The sequence below is a fragment of the Canis aureus genome, chromosome 28, assembly GCF_053574225.1.
Source record: "Canis aureus isolate CA01 chromosome 28, VMU_Caureus_v.1.0, whole genome shotgun sequence".
NCBI lineage: Eukaryota > Metazoa > Chordata > Mammalia > Carnivora > Canidae > Canis > Canis aureus.
In genome coordinates, this window is record NC_135638.1 from 34,665,443 (window position 1) to 34,679,847 (window position 14,405).

The window sequence follows — 14,405 nt, forward strand, 5'->3', positions numbered from 1 at the left end:
GAGTGGAAGTACAGAGAATACTCATAAAGCTTCTTAACACTTCAAGTTTCTCCTATTATTAACATCTAACATTTATATGCTACATTTGTTACAATTGATAGAAAGCTCATCCTTAAAGAAACATTGTATTGCCAGGAGGTGATACTGTTTGCCACTTTCTTATAAGTCTTACATTATTCATTTGAAAGTTATTACTTGCTCAGAATATTTAACCAATTAAAATAATTTTATTTACTTTAAAACAGGGTTATTTAGGTGGCTTTATGAAAAATTCCGCTATCCATTTGCTCCAATGTATGGAGGTTTTCCAGTGAAATTACGCACCTATTTAGGTGATCCTATTCCCTATGATCCAAAGATAACAGCAGAAGAATTAGCTGAAAAGGTAAATTCTTTCTTTCTTAATCTTTGAACAGATTTTTACTTTCAATTATTGTATTAAAAATTAATTCATTACTTTATTCTACAGACATGTTTTAGATCAGTGGTGCTTTTTCCTTGAGGGGATGTTTGGCAGCATCTTGAGACATTCTGTTATTGTGACAAGCAGGTCCTGGGAGGTGGTGGTGCTTCTGGCATTTAGTAAGTAGAGGCTGGGGATGTTGTTGAACATTCTAGTATGCCCAGGACAGTCCCCTGCAACAGAGAACTACTCATTTTCAAATGTCAAAAGTGCTGAGGTTGGGACTTTTGGCACTGACAATTAAAAAGTTTTATAAGTGATGTTCAGAAGAAAGCTTTGACTTCCATAAAAAGAAAGCATTATTCTTGTTGGATAGAAATATCCTGGCAGGAAAATGGAATAGTGTATAAGAGTGTGGATTATGAAATCAGATCATTCCTAGTTCTACTGTTCATTTGCTCTTTGACTTCAGGGAGTTGGTTTGCTCTTTCTCTTCAAGGAAGAGAATAGTACCCACTCAGTTGTCCCTGAGGATTACACGATACTGTACATGTTCATTGTTTAAAACAGTGAGTAGGATATAGTAAGGGCTCTGTGAATGCTGGGTACTAACATTATTAACAATAGTGAATACTATTGTCCTAGGAACTTATAGTCCAGTAGAGGAGCTGATAACTAAATCACCTTCTCTGGTGATGCGTTAACCACAATGGTGTGCTTATAGCAAGGTTTCTTAACTTGGGTACTACTGACATTTTGTTGTGGAGGCCTGTCCTGTGCACTGTAGGATGTTTACCATCTCTGGCCTCCATTAGTTAGATGCCAATAGCACTCCCCATCCTCACCCATCACTCATGTGGTAATAAAAAAATGCCTCTAGACCTTTTTATATGACCCCCAGTGGGACAAAATCCCACCCGATTAAGAACTGCTATCTTAGGGTATTATGGAAGCACAAAGGAAAGATGTAAATTAGATCAGGCATGCCTCCTAGAGAGAGATGATGTTTGATTTCAGTTTGGAAAGACAAAGAATTAGCTGGACAGAGTGAGGTACAGGAAACTGTATAAATGGATGGCAATATGACATAGCATAAAATCTTTGGGGAGTTGAGAGTAGTCTTGTATACCTAGAAGAGATATTATAGGAAATGAGGCTAGAAACCAAGGAGTCTGTACTATGATGGCCTATAACTGATTTTGTTTTCTGAAAGCCAGGGCAGAGGTGGAAGGGGGATTGCTCTTGAAAATAGGTGAATGGGGCAGCCCTGGTGGCTCAGTGGTTTAGTGCCTCCCTCAGCCCAGGGCATGATCCTGGAGACCCAGGATCAAGTCCCACGTCAGGCTCTCTGCATGGAGCCTACTTCTCCCTCTGCCTGTGTCTCTGCCTCTCTCTCTCTCTCTCTCTCTCCTCTCAGTGTATTCTCATGAATAAATAAATAAAATCAGGAAGGAAGGAAGGAAGGAAGGAAGGAAGGAAGGAAGGAAGGAAGGAAGGAAGGGAAAGGGAGAAAGAAACAGGTGAATGGTAATAGGTTTATGTTTGGAAAGATCCCTGGAAGCAATATGAAGGCTGAATTTGAGTAAGACCAGTAGAAGCTCAAAGTGGGAAGAGAGCGCTTTGCGAAGGAAAAAATAGGAAAAGCTTCCTGGAATGAGGGCATTTGTGGTGCGTCTTGAAAGAAGAAGGATGTGACTTGTACATATGGATTTGGGGCTAGAGGAAGAATATGAACAAAGAAATGGTGATGGGAAAGTTGACCATATACCAGCTGTGTTAAGCAGTCTGAGGTGGTTAGAACAGCAAGGTTGGGAAAGACTGCCTCTTAAATTCTCCTCTGGGAATTTTACAAAGCATATTAACATATTAAAGGTCCTAAGAAGCCCTACTATAAACAGGTCTATTTAACTTTGTTTCAAAGTGCATGTCTCAGTCTCACTTGACCAAACTCTCTCCTTATTTTTCCTCGAATAGCACTTAATGACAACTGTGGAATAAACTTGGGGAATTACTAGCTTGGTGGGTAGGGTTTGGTGAGATGAAACTGGAAAAGTCAGTAGGAGCTACATTTTTAGGTTCTTAACTATCAGACAATGAAATTTGTCTGCCAAATACATTTCAATTAGGACAGGCCCCTGTTTGGGAGTGGCTTATATCAGTTTCATTCAAATTTATTTGGCTAAAGCAAGCAGATGTATAATCCGTTTTTCTACAATAGATGATTCTAGCAATTGTGATTACTTAGATCCATATAAATATTAAGTGCACTCTTTAAGAACAGAGGTTATGCTATGAAGTCTTGTGTCTCCAGTTCCCAGCACAGTATTTGGTATTTAATTAGATCTCAATAAATGTTTGATGAATGAATGAATGACTTAATGATCTCTTTATCTACTTGAAAGGGAGAGCAGCAAGGTGCAGATTTGAGAGATTTTACAAAGATAGAAAATATCAGACTTGAAACCTAATCTTATAGCCACCTGCAGGATATGTACGTATATATTTATATACATGGCGTTTTTTTTTTTTAAGATTTTATTTATTTGAGGGAGAGAGAAAGCACACGTGTGTGTGCCTGTGATAGAGACAGTAAGAGGGAGGGAGGGAGGGGGAGAGAGAGAGAGAGAGAGAGAAGAGGGAGAAGCAGGCTCCCAACTGAGCAAGGAGCCAGATATAGGGCTCCATCTTAGGACCCTGGGATGATGACTTGAGCCAAAGGCAGGCACTTAACCACCTGAGCCACACAGGCACCCCAGGTTTTGAATATACTGCACTGGGGTTTAGGAGAAAGGTGAGAATTGATGATGAAGATTTAGAAGTTATCTGCATGAGACAGTTACTGAAGTCATGAGCTTTACAAAGCAGCTTAGAGAGAGAAAGAAGAGGACTTAGGACAGACCAGCGGACACATGTAAAGGGTGTGCCAAGGAAAATACTCAAAGCTGACAGAAGGGGAAGTGGCAGAGAGGTAGAGAACAAATAAATTTGGGTGACAGAAATCAGCGGGAGAGGATGTTTAAAAAATAGGAGTGCTCAGTAATATTCATCCCTGCAAAGACATCAAGGAAGAAAAGATTACTCAGATTGCAGAGAATATAAAACTAGATAAGAGCCCTAAATGTCATATTATTGAATTACCTGGAAAATGGGATGAATGTATTTTGATTATGACTTTATACCAACATTTTGATTTTTTTTAAGTTTTAAAATTGTGGTAAAAAATATAAAACATCACTTAACCATTTTAAGTGTATGATTTATTATTGCTAAATATATTCACATTATTGTGCAACCAATCTCTAGAACCTTCTCATTTGCTAAGTTGAACCTGTGTACTCAGCACCAGCCACCCATTGTTTCTCTCTCTTTTTTTTTTTTTATATATATCCATCAACATTTTATGCCAGTTTCTTTTTCGTCTGCATAGAATTCTTTTTTCCTCCCAGCCCCGAGCTTTATCAAGATATAATTGACATATAACATCATAAAAGTTTAATGTTCAAGGTGAATATTTGATACATGTGTATATTGTGAAATGATTATGACAATAAGGTTGGGCGACACTTCTTTCTAGAAGTTTGACTACTGTAAAAAAAAAAAGTAGAATCATATGATGTCTTTTTGTGACTGGCTTATTTCACTTAGCATCATGTCTTCAAGGTTTATCCATATTGTAGCATGTGACAAGATTTCCTTTTTAAATATTTCATTATATGTATATACCATATTTTGTTTATCCATTCATTGATGGACATTTGGTTTGCCTCCATTTTCTTGGCTGTTGTGAATAATTTTACAGTGAATATGGGTGTACAAATATGTCTTCAAGATCCTGTTTTGAATTCTTTTGGATATATACCCAGAAGTGAGATTGCTGGATCATATGTAGAAAGAAAAAACTCCAGCTTTTCCCCCCTTTAGGGAAAAACCCAGCTTCCAAACTATGTCTTTCTTTCACTTACTTTTACACACAACATGACTTCTGACACTTCTGGTCACCAAATGTGTGAAGGTTTTTTCTGCCACCAAGCAATTCTCTGACACCAGCTGGATGTCATAATTGAACTCAATTCTGACACTATCTACCTAGAGATAGTGTAGATCCCACAAGTCTATTCCCACCCCACTCTAGATGCTAATCACAAGTAGTAGGTCTCCATGTAACCCACAATTTCTTAGTTGGGTATAAATTGGAGGTTCCCACAACCCCTTCCCAGGTTCAATTAATTTGCTGGAATGGCTCACAGAACTCAGGAATACACTTACTTTTATCAGATTATGAAACAATATGATAGAGGATACAGATGGACAACCAGGTAAAGAGATGACACAGGGGGAACAATAAGAGGGCCCCAGGTTCAGGGCCTCTGTGGAGTTGGGGTGTGTCACCCTCTTGGTGTGGATGGATTCACCCACCTGGAAGCTCCATGAACCTTGTATTATTGGGATTTTATGGGAGATGATGATAGAGTCAGGCTGAAAATTCCAAGCTTCTAGTCATGGTTTGGTCTTTCTGATGGCCAGCTCTTACCCAGAAGCCATCCATGAGGCCAGTAAAACAAAAGATTTTTATCAGCCAGGAAATTATAAGGATTTGAGTGCTGCATCAGGAACTGAAGTTGGAACCAAATGTTAGAACAGAAGATGCTTCTAGTGCCCTTACCACTTAGAAGACTATAAGAGTTTCAAGAGCTCTATGTCAGGAACAAGGGCAGAGACCAATACCTATTTTCTATTATCTTATACTATGATCATTCTATTGTTAATTTTTCAAGGAACCTCATCCATACAGTTTCCTATATTTGACCATGCCATTTTACATCCCTACCAGCAGTGCACAAGGGTTCCAATTTCTCTGCATCCTTGTCAACACTTGGTATTTTCTGTTTTGTATGTTGGTAGCCATCCTAATGGGTGTGAGCTTGTTGGCTATTTGTATATATTTTCTGAAGAAATGTGTGTTTAAGATGTTGGCTCATTTTTTAAAATCGTATTTCGTTTTTTTGTTGTAGAATTGTAGAAGTTCTATATATATTATAGATATTAACTCCTTACTAGATATGTGATTTGCAAATATTTTCTCTCATTCCATAGGTTCCTTTTTACCCTGTTGATTGTTTCTTTTGTCGTATACAAGTTTTTGAGTTTGATGTAGAGCCATTTTTCTATTTTGGCTTTGTTACCTGTTCTTTTGGTGTCATACTCAGGAAATTATTGCCAAATCCAGTGTCACAAAGTTTTTCTCTTATATTTTCTTCTAGGAGCTTTATATTTATAGTTTTAGGTCTTATGTTTAGCTTTTTAATCCAATTTGAGATAATTTTTGTTTATGATATAAGATAAGGTTTAACTTCATTTTTTTTAACATGGATATCTAGTTTCCCATCACCATTTGATGAAGAGACTGCCTTTTCCCCATTGCATGGTCTTGGCACCCTTGTCAAAGATCATTTGCTCTACATTCGAATGTGTTTTTCTGGGTTGTCTATCCTATTTCTTTGGTCTCTGTGTTTGTCTTTATGCCATTACCATACTGTTTTGATTTCTGTAGCTTTGTAATATGTTCTGAAATTGGAAAGTATGAGGGCTGGAACTTTCTTCTTCTCTTGGCTATTTAGAGTCCTTTGAAATTGCAAATGAATTTTAGGATTTTTTTTTCTATTTCTGCAAAAAATGCTATTGGGATTTTGATAAGGATTGCCTTGAATCTATAGATCACCTTGGATAGAATGGACAGCTTAACAATATTAAATCTATTAATCTATGAACACAGATGTCTTTCTATTATATTTGTGTGTTTAATTTTTTTAGCAATGTTTTATAATTTTCAATGTGTAAGACTTTCCTTTCTTTGGTTAAGTTTTTTCCTAAGTATTTTATTCTTTGTGATGCTATTGTCAATGAGATTGTTTTGTTTTGTTTTCAGATTGTTCATTGTTAAGCATGTACAAACACAGCTGATTTGTGTGTGGATTTTATATCCTGCAGCTTTGCTGAATTCATTTATTCTGTTTTTTTTTTTTTCCTTTTCTTTTTGGTGGAATCTTTAGGGTTTCTATGTATAAAATCATGTCATCTGTGAACAGAGGTAATTTTACTTTTTTTTTTTTTTTTTTTTACTTTTTCCTTCTGTGGATAAGTCTGATTTAATCCTGTAGGGTAGACCTTATTGCTGTTCTACACATAAGAAAACTAGATGATTTATCAGTTTTGCTAGGGTGTGTTACAGTAACAAACAACCAATCTCAGAAGCTTAGAACAGTAAAGCTTACTTCTGGTTCATGTTTTATTTCTCCTGAGGTCCATGTCTTCTTTCTCCTGGGTTCAGGCTGATTCATGTGGGACATTGCCATAATAAAGAAAATGTCAGGAGTGGAAACTTTTAAAGCTTCTGTTTGGATATAGCTCAGTTATTCCCACTGACAGTTACACGGCCACACTGGACTTGACTGGGACAAGATCTGTATTCCTCCCATAAGATGGCCCAATAGAGAGGGAATGAATTTCTATAATCTACTATACCTTACTGGGACTCAGCAAGACCAGGCACTTAGAAAAGGATATGCAGCTCAAACAGCTATAATGTGTATTAGGTGAGACTTTTCAAATCAGGCAGCTGATATGTGGGAAGTTTCACAAAGGGAAAGGGAAAGAAACATTATATGCCTTATCTACGAACTTCATTCTTAGAAAACTTACCTCCAGGTTTCCTCCTGGTCCTTTAAATATAATCACAGTTTATTGCCCTCCTGCATTCTGAAAACAAAACTCTGTGACACTCCTTGACAAGGTCAGGACATGCTCTCTGCAAAGCTAGACACTTGTCTCTTCCAGGAGAGATGCCTTACTGATAGCACTCCAGGAGCCTTAAATCAGGGTGAGACTGTAACCAGTGACATTGCTTCTGCCCACACTCCCTTTAATGTTAATATAGCACATTTCTTTGCTTCCCCCCAACAGTGCATTCTCTTGTAGGGTAAAACCAATTCTGTTTTGTTCTTTTAAAATTTTTTCTCCCATGGGACGCCTGGGTGGTTCAGCGGTTAAGTGTCTGCCTTTGGCTCAGGTCGTGATCCCGGAGATCTGGGATCAAGTCCTACATCAGGCTCCCTGCATGGAGCCTGTCCCACATCAGGCTCCTCCCCACATGGAGCCTGCTTCCCCCTCTGCCTATGTCTCTGCCTCTCTTTCTGTGTCTCTCATGAATAAATAAATAAAAATCTTTTAAAAAATTAAAAAAATTAAAATAAAATTTTTTCTTCCTATTAGGATTTAAATGGGCCAGAGATACTTAGGACCACTTTTTATAAATACTATGTACCTTTTGGAGAAAATAGAAGATAATAGAAGAGGGAAAAAACCCCTGGCGTGGAAGTATAAGGATCTGGGTTATAATCCTTGTGCTACCACTAGGCAGCAGTGTCACTTTGGATAAGTATGTACTTCTCTAGTTCCAGGTTTCCTTATTTGTGGATGGAGAAATTGAATTAGATGATCTCAGACATTTCTTTCAGGTCTCAAGTTAAATGAACCCTTATTTTCCTCAGTTAAGGAAAATGTATTACTGATAGTTAAATTTTAATGCCTTGATTTTTCATATGAGGGTTTTTCATATGAGAGCAACATTTATTCACATTCATGTTACTGGTACAATTAGATATTTTATATATTAAAATATAAACATTACAACCAGATCAATTTAAACTAATTAAGAAAGGCAGTTTTTCTGAATCCTTGAAATACATCAGTATTTCATCAGTGAACATCAGTTACCATCTCCAGTTATTTTATGTACTTTATTATCAGTACCTAAAGTAACAAGTAGTCTACCAAAGCACAGTAGAATTTCTTGGGGGAATTTATTTAAATACATAGTTGCCACGTTCATATTTTTGATTATAAGTTGTCATTTAGTGAACTAAAGTTTACTTGAAATAAAGAATACTTGAAATTTTTCTTTTGTGAATATATTGTCATGATTTTCCAGTCTTCGTTGTTAATAATGTAAGCATAAACTGTAAGATAATAATCCCTGGATTATCACAAATTCAAAATTACTAGCCTCCAAGTTAATGTGGAAATGAAACCTCATTTTAAAAATGGATGATTTGATTGTGGGGAACCATTTTGTAAACACTATCTAAATCTTAATTAAAATATACTGTGCTAATGCAGACTGAACAGGGCAGTTGGGACATTTTCTGAAAGTTCCCTCAGTTTTAATCTATTGCTCTGTCTCCGTGTTTACAGTGTCTGTTTCTGTGTTCTCTTTAACTCTTTACAGTCTTAATCCACACATACATATAAATACAAGTTTATGTATACATATATACGTGTGTGTGTGTGTGTGTGTGTGTGTGTGTATAGTTAAGGTGGAAAGAAGATGGAGAGAAGTAGATAGTCGTGAATGGTTATTTGGGAGGTGAAATGAATGGATGTTGCCAATGGATTAGCCATTGTGAGTGAGAGGCAGGAGTTGTTAAGGATGACTCCTAGGTTTTGACTTACTTGGCTAGATTCATGGTACTGTGATTTGCTGAAATGGGGAAGGAATTAAGGAAAGGCCGAAGTATGAGAGGGAAAGAATGTTAGGTTAGTCTTAAGCACATTGAATTTGAGGTGCCTTTATAACATTCAAGGAGGGGTGCCTGGATGGCTCAGTGGTTGAGCATCTGCCTTTGTCTCAGGCCAGGATCCTGGGGTCCTGGGATCGAGTCCCACATCAGGCTCCCCACAGGGAACTGGCTTCTCCTTCTGCCTGTGTTTCTGCCTCTCTCTGTGTGTCTCCCATGAATAAGTAAATAAAATCTTTCAATTATGTATATATAACATTCAAGGGAAGTCATATTGAACATTTCTTTATGAAGCTGAGCAGGCTGGAGATAGAAATTCAAGAGTCATCAGCAAATGAAAGGTAATTAAAGTACTCTGAACCTTTGAAGAATAAGTCAGTGCCTGATTTTGGGATTAGAAATCTGCAAAGAAGATTAAAAAGGAGCAGCCTGAAAGCTAGAAGAAAATCTAGCTTTTCCTCCAGTGTAAGAATTTCAGAAGCAAGATCAGTGGTGATTAAGAGGTCAAGTAGGATTAAAAGAATGTTACTGGGTTTGGTGACAGAAGGGTATTTTGGTGGTTTTGCAAGAGCTGTATTTCCTTAATGCATTACCCTGTTACATCTTCACCCCAAACCCTTCCTTGACACCTCAATTCATATTAAACAAAGTCTGTACATTTTCATTTGGTGTTTAGCGCCCTTCATGATTTAATTGAATTCTAATTTTAGAGCCTTGTACGCCAAGCTTCTGAACACATACCTGAAACTCCAGCCAAGCTCCCTAACTCACCATTCCTTAGGCAGTTGTTTTCCTGTGGTCTTTTTCCTCCTGCTCTTTCCTTCACTGTCACTAAAATCTTACTGGTCCTTGGAGACCCAGACCAAGCAATACCTTGTTCATGTGTCCTTACTTGTCATTACCCACCAAATGGGCTCTCAAGTCCGAACTTCCAAATGCTTTCTTATCACATCTCAGATGATAGATACATCTTACAAATGATCTTACATTTTTATTGCTTTGTACTTGATCCACTTACTAAGTTATGAGCTTGAGATTAGAGATTTATTTCGTTAATGTTATAGCTTCCAAAGCATCTAATGTTTTCTAAATAAATGAATAAAATTAAAAGAACATACTTCACAGAAAACAACTTATATTAGCCACTTTAGTACCTGAAGACATGGTTGCAGTTTCATTTATTACTTACAATAAGTGTATGAAATAGTTCTTCTTTCACAAATGTGAGAACTTGTGGTTTAGAGAGGCATATTTTTAAAATGCATATTTGGACCAGGGTTTATTAAGTATATTTTAAAAGAGATACAGGCCAGCCCAGTTGGCTCAGCGGTTTAGTGCCACCTTCAGTCCAGGGTGTGATCCTGGAGACCCGGGATTGAGTCCCACGTCAGGCTCCCTGCATGGAGCCTGCTTCTCCCTCTGCCTGTGTGTCTGCCTCTCTCTCTCTCTGAATAAATAAAATTAAAAAAAATAAAAGAGATACAACTCAGAACCTTTTTTTTTTTTTTTTTAACTCAGAATCTTAACTATAGAGAACTAATGGATTATTACCAGAAGGGAGGTGGGTGGGGGGTTGGATGAAATTGGTGATGGGGATTAAGGAGTGTACTTGTGATGAGCACCAGGTAATGTATGGAAGTGACGAATCACTAAATTATACACCGGAAACTAAATTTTTTAAAAGATTTTATTTATTTGTGAGAGACACAGAGAGAGGCAGAGACCTAGGCAGAGGGAGAAGTAGGCTCCCTGCAGGGAGCCCAATGTGGGACTCAATCCCAGGACTCCAGAATCACACACGCCCTGAGCCAAAGGCAAACGCTCAACCACTGAGCCACCCAGGCATCCCCACCTGAAACTATTACACTATATGTTAACTAACTGGAATTTAAATTAAAACTTAAAAAAAAAAGATGAAGATCTAATTTATGAAAGGACTCATTGAAAATCTAGCATCTAAAAGGAAGTGTGTATGCATGTACAAACATGTATAATGTGCATGCACACAAATTTTTTTAGCCACAAACTGATCCAAAAGTAAATATTATTTATTTTTTATGTATTTATTTATTTTTTGTAAATATTATTTAAATTTGTCATGAGTTTAATGGGAAACATTATTTTAGATTTCTTTTCCATTACTGTGACTTAATTTAAATTCCTGTTGAACTGTCTAGAAACTGACGTAATGAACTAAAAGGCGTATCAGCTCATTTACAGTTTTCCTCACTTTTTCCTCTTATACTGCCTGCTATAGTTGTTTGGGTGTGTAGTGATGAGAGAAAAATACACAAAAGTTTATTCATGGATAGAAAGAAGTAAAACTTCCTTTCCCATTTGCCCACTAGAAAATTTCCTACTACTTTTCTTCTTCTGATTTTTTTCCTTCAATTCCTTGTAGTGTTCATTGTATGCAAAGTACTGCTGTGCTCAGTGCTGGAGAAATATGAAGCTGTGTCTTAAGGAACGTGCAATCTGGTACAGAAAATAGCCGGGTAACATTAACTGTACTCCCAGCATAATAAAATCAGTATGAGGACTACACTGGGGGTGTTCTGAGAAGGAAATCATTCATTTTGAGGAAAGATGGGTGCTGAATTAAGGAAGACTTTTTGAAAGTAGTATATTAAAATCTTTATAAAAAATCTATTTTGAGAACTAAAAGAATAATGGCTTTTCTTTTGTTTTCTTAATAGACAAAGAATGCTGTTCAAGCTTTGATTGATAAACACCAAAGAATACCTGGAAACATTATGAGCGCTTTGTTAGAACGTTTTCATAAAAAACAAAAGATCAACTAGAAGACAATTTAATACATTTATATTAGTATGTTTGTGTTTGTTGTACTGTCCTTTAAATTTTGTAGGTTCTATCATTAGTATTTTTAAAGAAAATGTTAATAAGCATCTTTCACTGAACTTGTTTAAAATTGTATTGTTGATTTTGTTTTTGCAATAGTGTCAAATTTAAATAGTAACTTATTACATGCCTAATAATTCAGAAAATGATCCTGTTTCTTTTTATAAATTCCTGATAATGTAATAATAAACATATAGATTTTAAAAACTAAGTTCATTAATAACAATTTAGGTTTACAAACATTCCTAAAGTAATGCATCTAATCTGATTCTGTTGCACTGAGCTTATTTTGCAACAGATTTTGCAAGATGGCATAATTTAGTATAGACATTGAAGTTAGAGAAGAAATACTTTCATCTGTCCCTCATTCCTTTCATGACCTTGGGCAAATCATATAATGTTTTGGTGCCTCAACAATTCACTTTTTAAAAACAAGCTAATACTATGTTGAGGAATATTATTTTAAATTCTTTTTTAAATTTTAAATTCTTTATGTTTGCTGTGATTGATAACTGTAGAACTGAAATTATTACTGAATTAAACAGTACCAAGAATTTTTAGTTTATTTATATATATTGGCCCACACAATGTTTAAATTATTTCTTTAGGTATGATGTCAAGTTGCCAAGCCCACGGAAAATATACATTGTTTTTCAAGTTGAACAAAAAAGAAATTAAGAAAAGTAAAATTTTTAATAATTATTTTTAGTATTCTATTTCTTAAGAATCAGTAGATAGACCATGTAGGGTGTGTTATGCATTGTCAGCTATGCAATGTGGCATTTAATAGTATAAGGTTAAAAATCACTGTTGTGCTCTGCATTTCATACGTTAGAAGCTGATTTTAGGCTGATAAAAGCAGAGCAAAAGAAAGTTCTGCTTTTGCTCAATATCATGGCTTATTTAGCTTGATTTTGCAATGAGTCAAATGGTTTATTGTTTCAATAAAAATATACTTGAATGATAAATTTATGTGAACACAAAGCTTTCTGAAAAATTAATGGCTTTCAATTTGTTGTCTCCTTGAAATCTGAATTTTAAAAGTATTTAAATGGAAGAGTACCAGAAATCAAATGCAGTATCTCCCTCTTCCTTTTTTAGACATTAAATTACTTGGATTTTTGTATAGATTTTTGTATAACAGGTATATATGTATGATGTGTTTAATGTATATAAAATTAAGCAACATAAAAATAAAGTAAATTGCAATTCATTTTCTTGTGAAATTGCATGTGACATTATCTTATTTTAAACTAATTTTTTGTTTTACTGTTTATTCATTTTTCACCCACAGTCATATTCATCTCTCAGCCACAATGAGTAAACCTTACTTTCTAATGTAATAAATATATTTTAATTTCAATTTCAATGAAAAGAGTCACTTAGTGATTATTTGCAGCTTTCCCCCCCTCTAGCAGTTAGCAGTGTTTCTTTGAAATCGATAATTATTTCAAGAATGAATAAATAAATGATTATAAAATGAATGAGAATAATGTTTTGGAGCAACTATTGGATTTAAAAATGAAAGAAAGAACAATATTCATTGCTAATGTAGCAAATGCTATTATTTTTTACAGTATTTAAGTTTTACTGCTTTACTTAAAACTTTGTTTTGTTCTTCAATACTTGGACTAACTGCAAGTCATCCTGTCTTGCTCAACACAAGATCTTTGTCTTTGCTCTTTGAATTTAAGTGCCATTTACAAGAATGAGGGGATATGATCAAATATGGAAATAGAAGTAATAATGGAAAGGGGATGTTCTTAACCCTTCTTGAAGGGAGTGTTCACAAGTCTTATGAAAGCTAGGGACTCTCCAGGAGCATGAACATGGCATACTTCTATGGGAAATCTTTCATATCCTTAAAAAAAAACCCAAAAAACTTTTAACTTTGAAACAATATCAAATTTACAGAAAAGTTACATAGTACTCACATATACCCTTCACTCAGATTGACCAATTGTTACATCACATTTGTTTTGTTCTCTTTACCCACCCCTCCTCCTGTCTATATATATAATCTCTGTCTCTCTCTCTCCATATATATATATATAAAATTTCTTCTTTTTTTTTTTTTACATTTTTTTTTTTTTCTGAATCAACTGATAGTAAATTGCAGATACCATGCCCCTTACCTTTACACTTGCTTATAAGGCCATCCACTTATAGCACCACAGAGCAATGGTCAAAATCAGGACATTTATCATTGATATCTAGTATTATCCAATCTTATAGCTGGATTTAAATTTCACCAATTGTCTCAATATCCTTTTTACAAGTTTCTCTTGATGCATGGTTCATAGCAGGATCACATATTGCATTTAGTTTTCATATTTCTTTAGTAATCTTTAATCTGGAATGATTCCTTAGCCTTTGTCTTCAATGATACTGACATTTTTAGAGAAGACAATTTGTTTTGTAGATTCCCTTCACTCTGTTTTTCTCTGATATTTTTGCATAACTTGATTCAGGTTATGCATTATTCCAGAAATACTACATAAATGATGCTGTGCTCTTTCAAGTGTTTCACATCAGGAGGCACATAATGTTGGTTTGTGTCATTAGCAATG

General features: G+C 35.5%; 1 protein-coding gene across 7 annotated transcripts in view; it reads left to right on the forward strand.

Annotated features, from left to right (window-relative positions):
* TMEM68 (transmembrane protein 68) overlaps positions 1 to 13,048 on the forward strand; it is a 48,017-nt gene extending 34,969 nt beyond the window's left edge. For 4 of the 7 annotated variants that reach the window (XM_077876917.1, XM_077876916.1, XM_077876918.1 and 1 more), the window contains 2 exons: positions 246 to 385; positions 11,673 to 13,048. In XM_077876917.1, the coding sequence (XP_077733043.1) occupies positions 246 to 385; positions 11,673 to 11,777 (245 nt within the window). In that variant the 3' untranslated portion in view covers positions 11,778 to 13,048. Of the gene's footprint in view, positions 1 to 245; positions 391 to 6,453; positions 6,492 to 11,672 lie in introns of those variants that run through there. The other 3 variants (XM_077876919.1, XM_077876920.1, XM_077876921.1) reach the window with 3 other exon arrangements.
* The last annotated feature ends 1,357 nt before the right edge of the window (positions 13,049 to 14,405 follow it).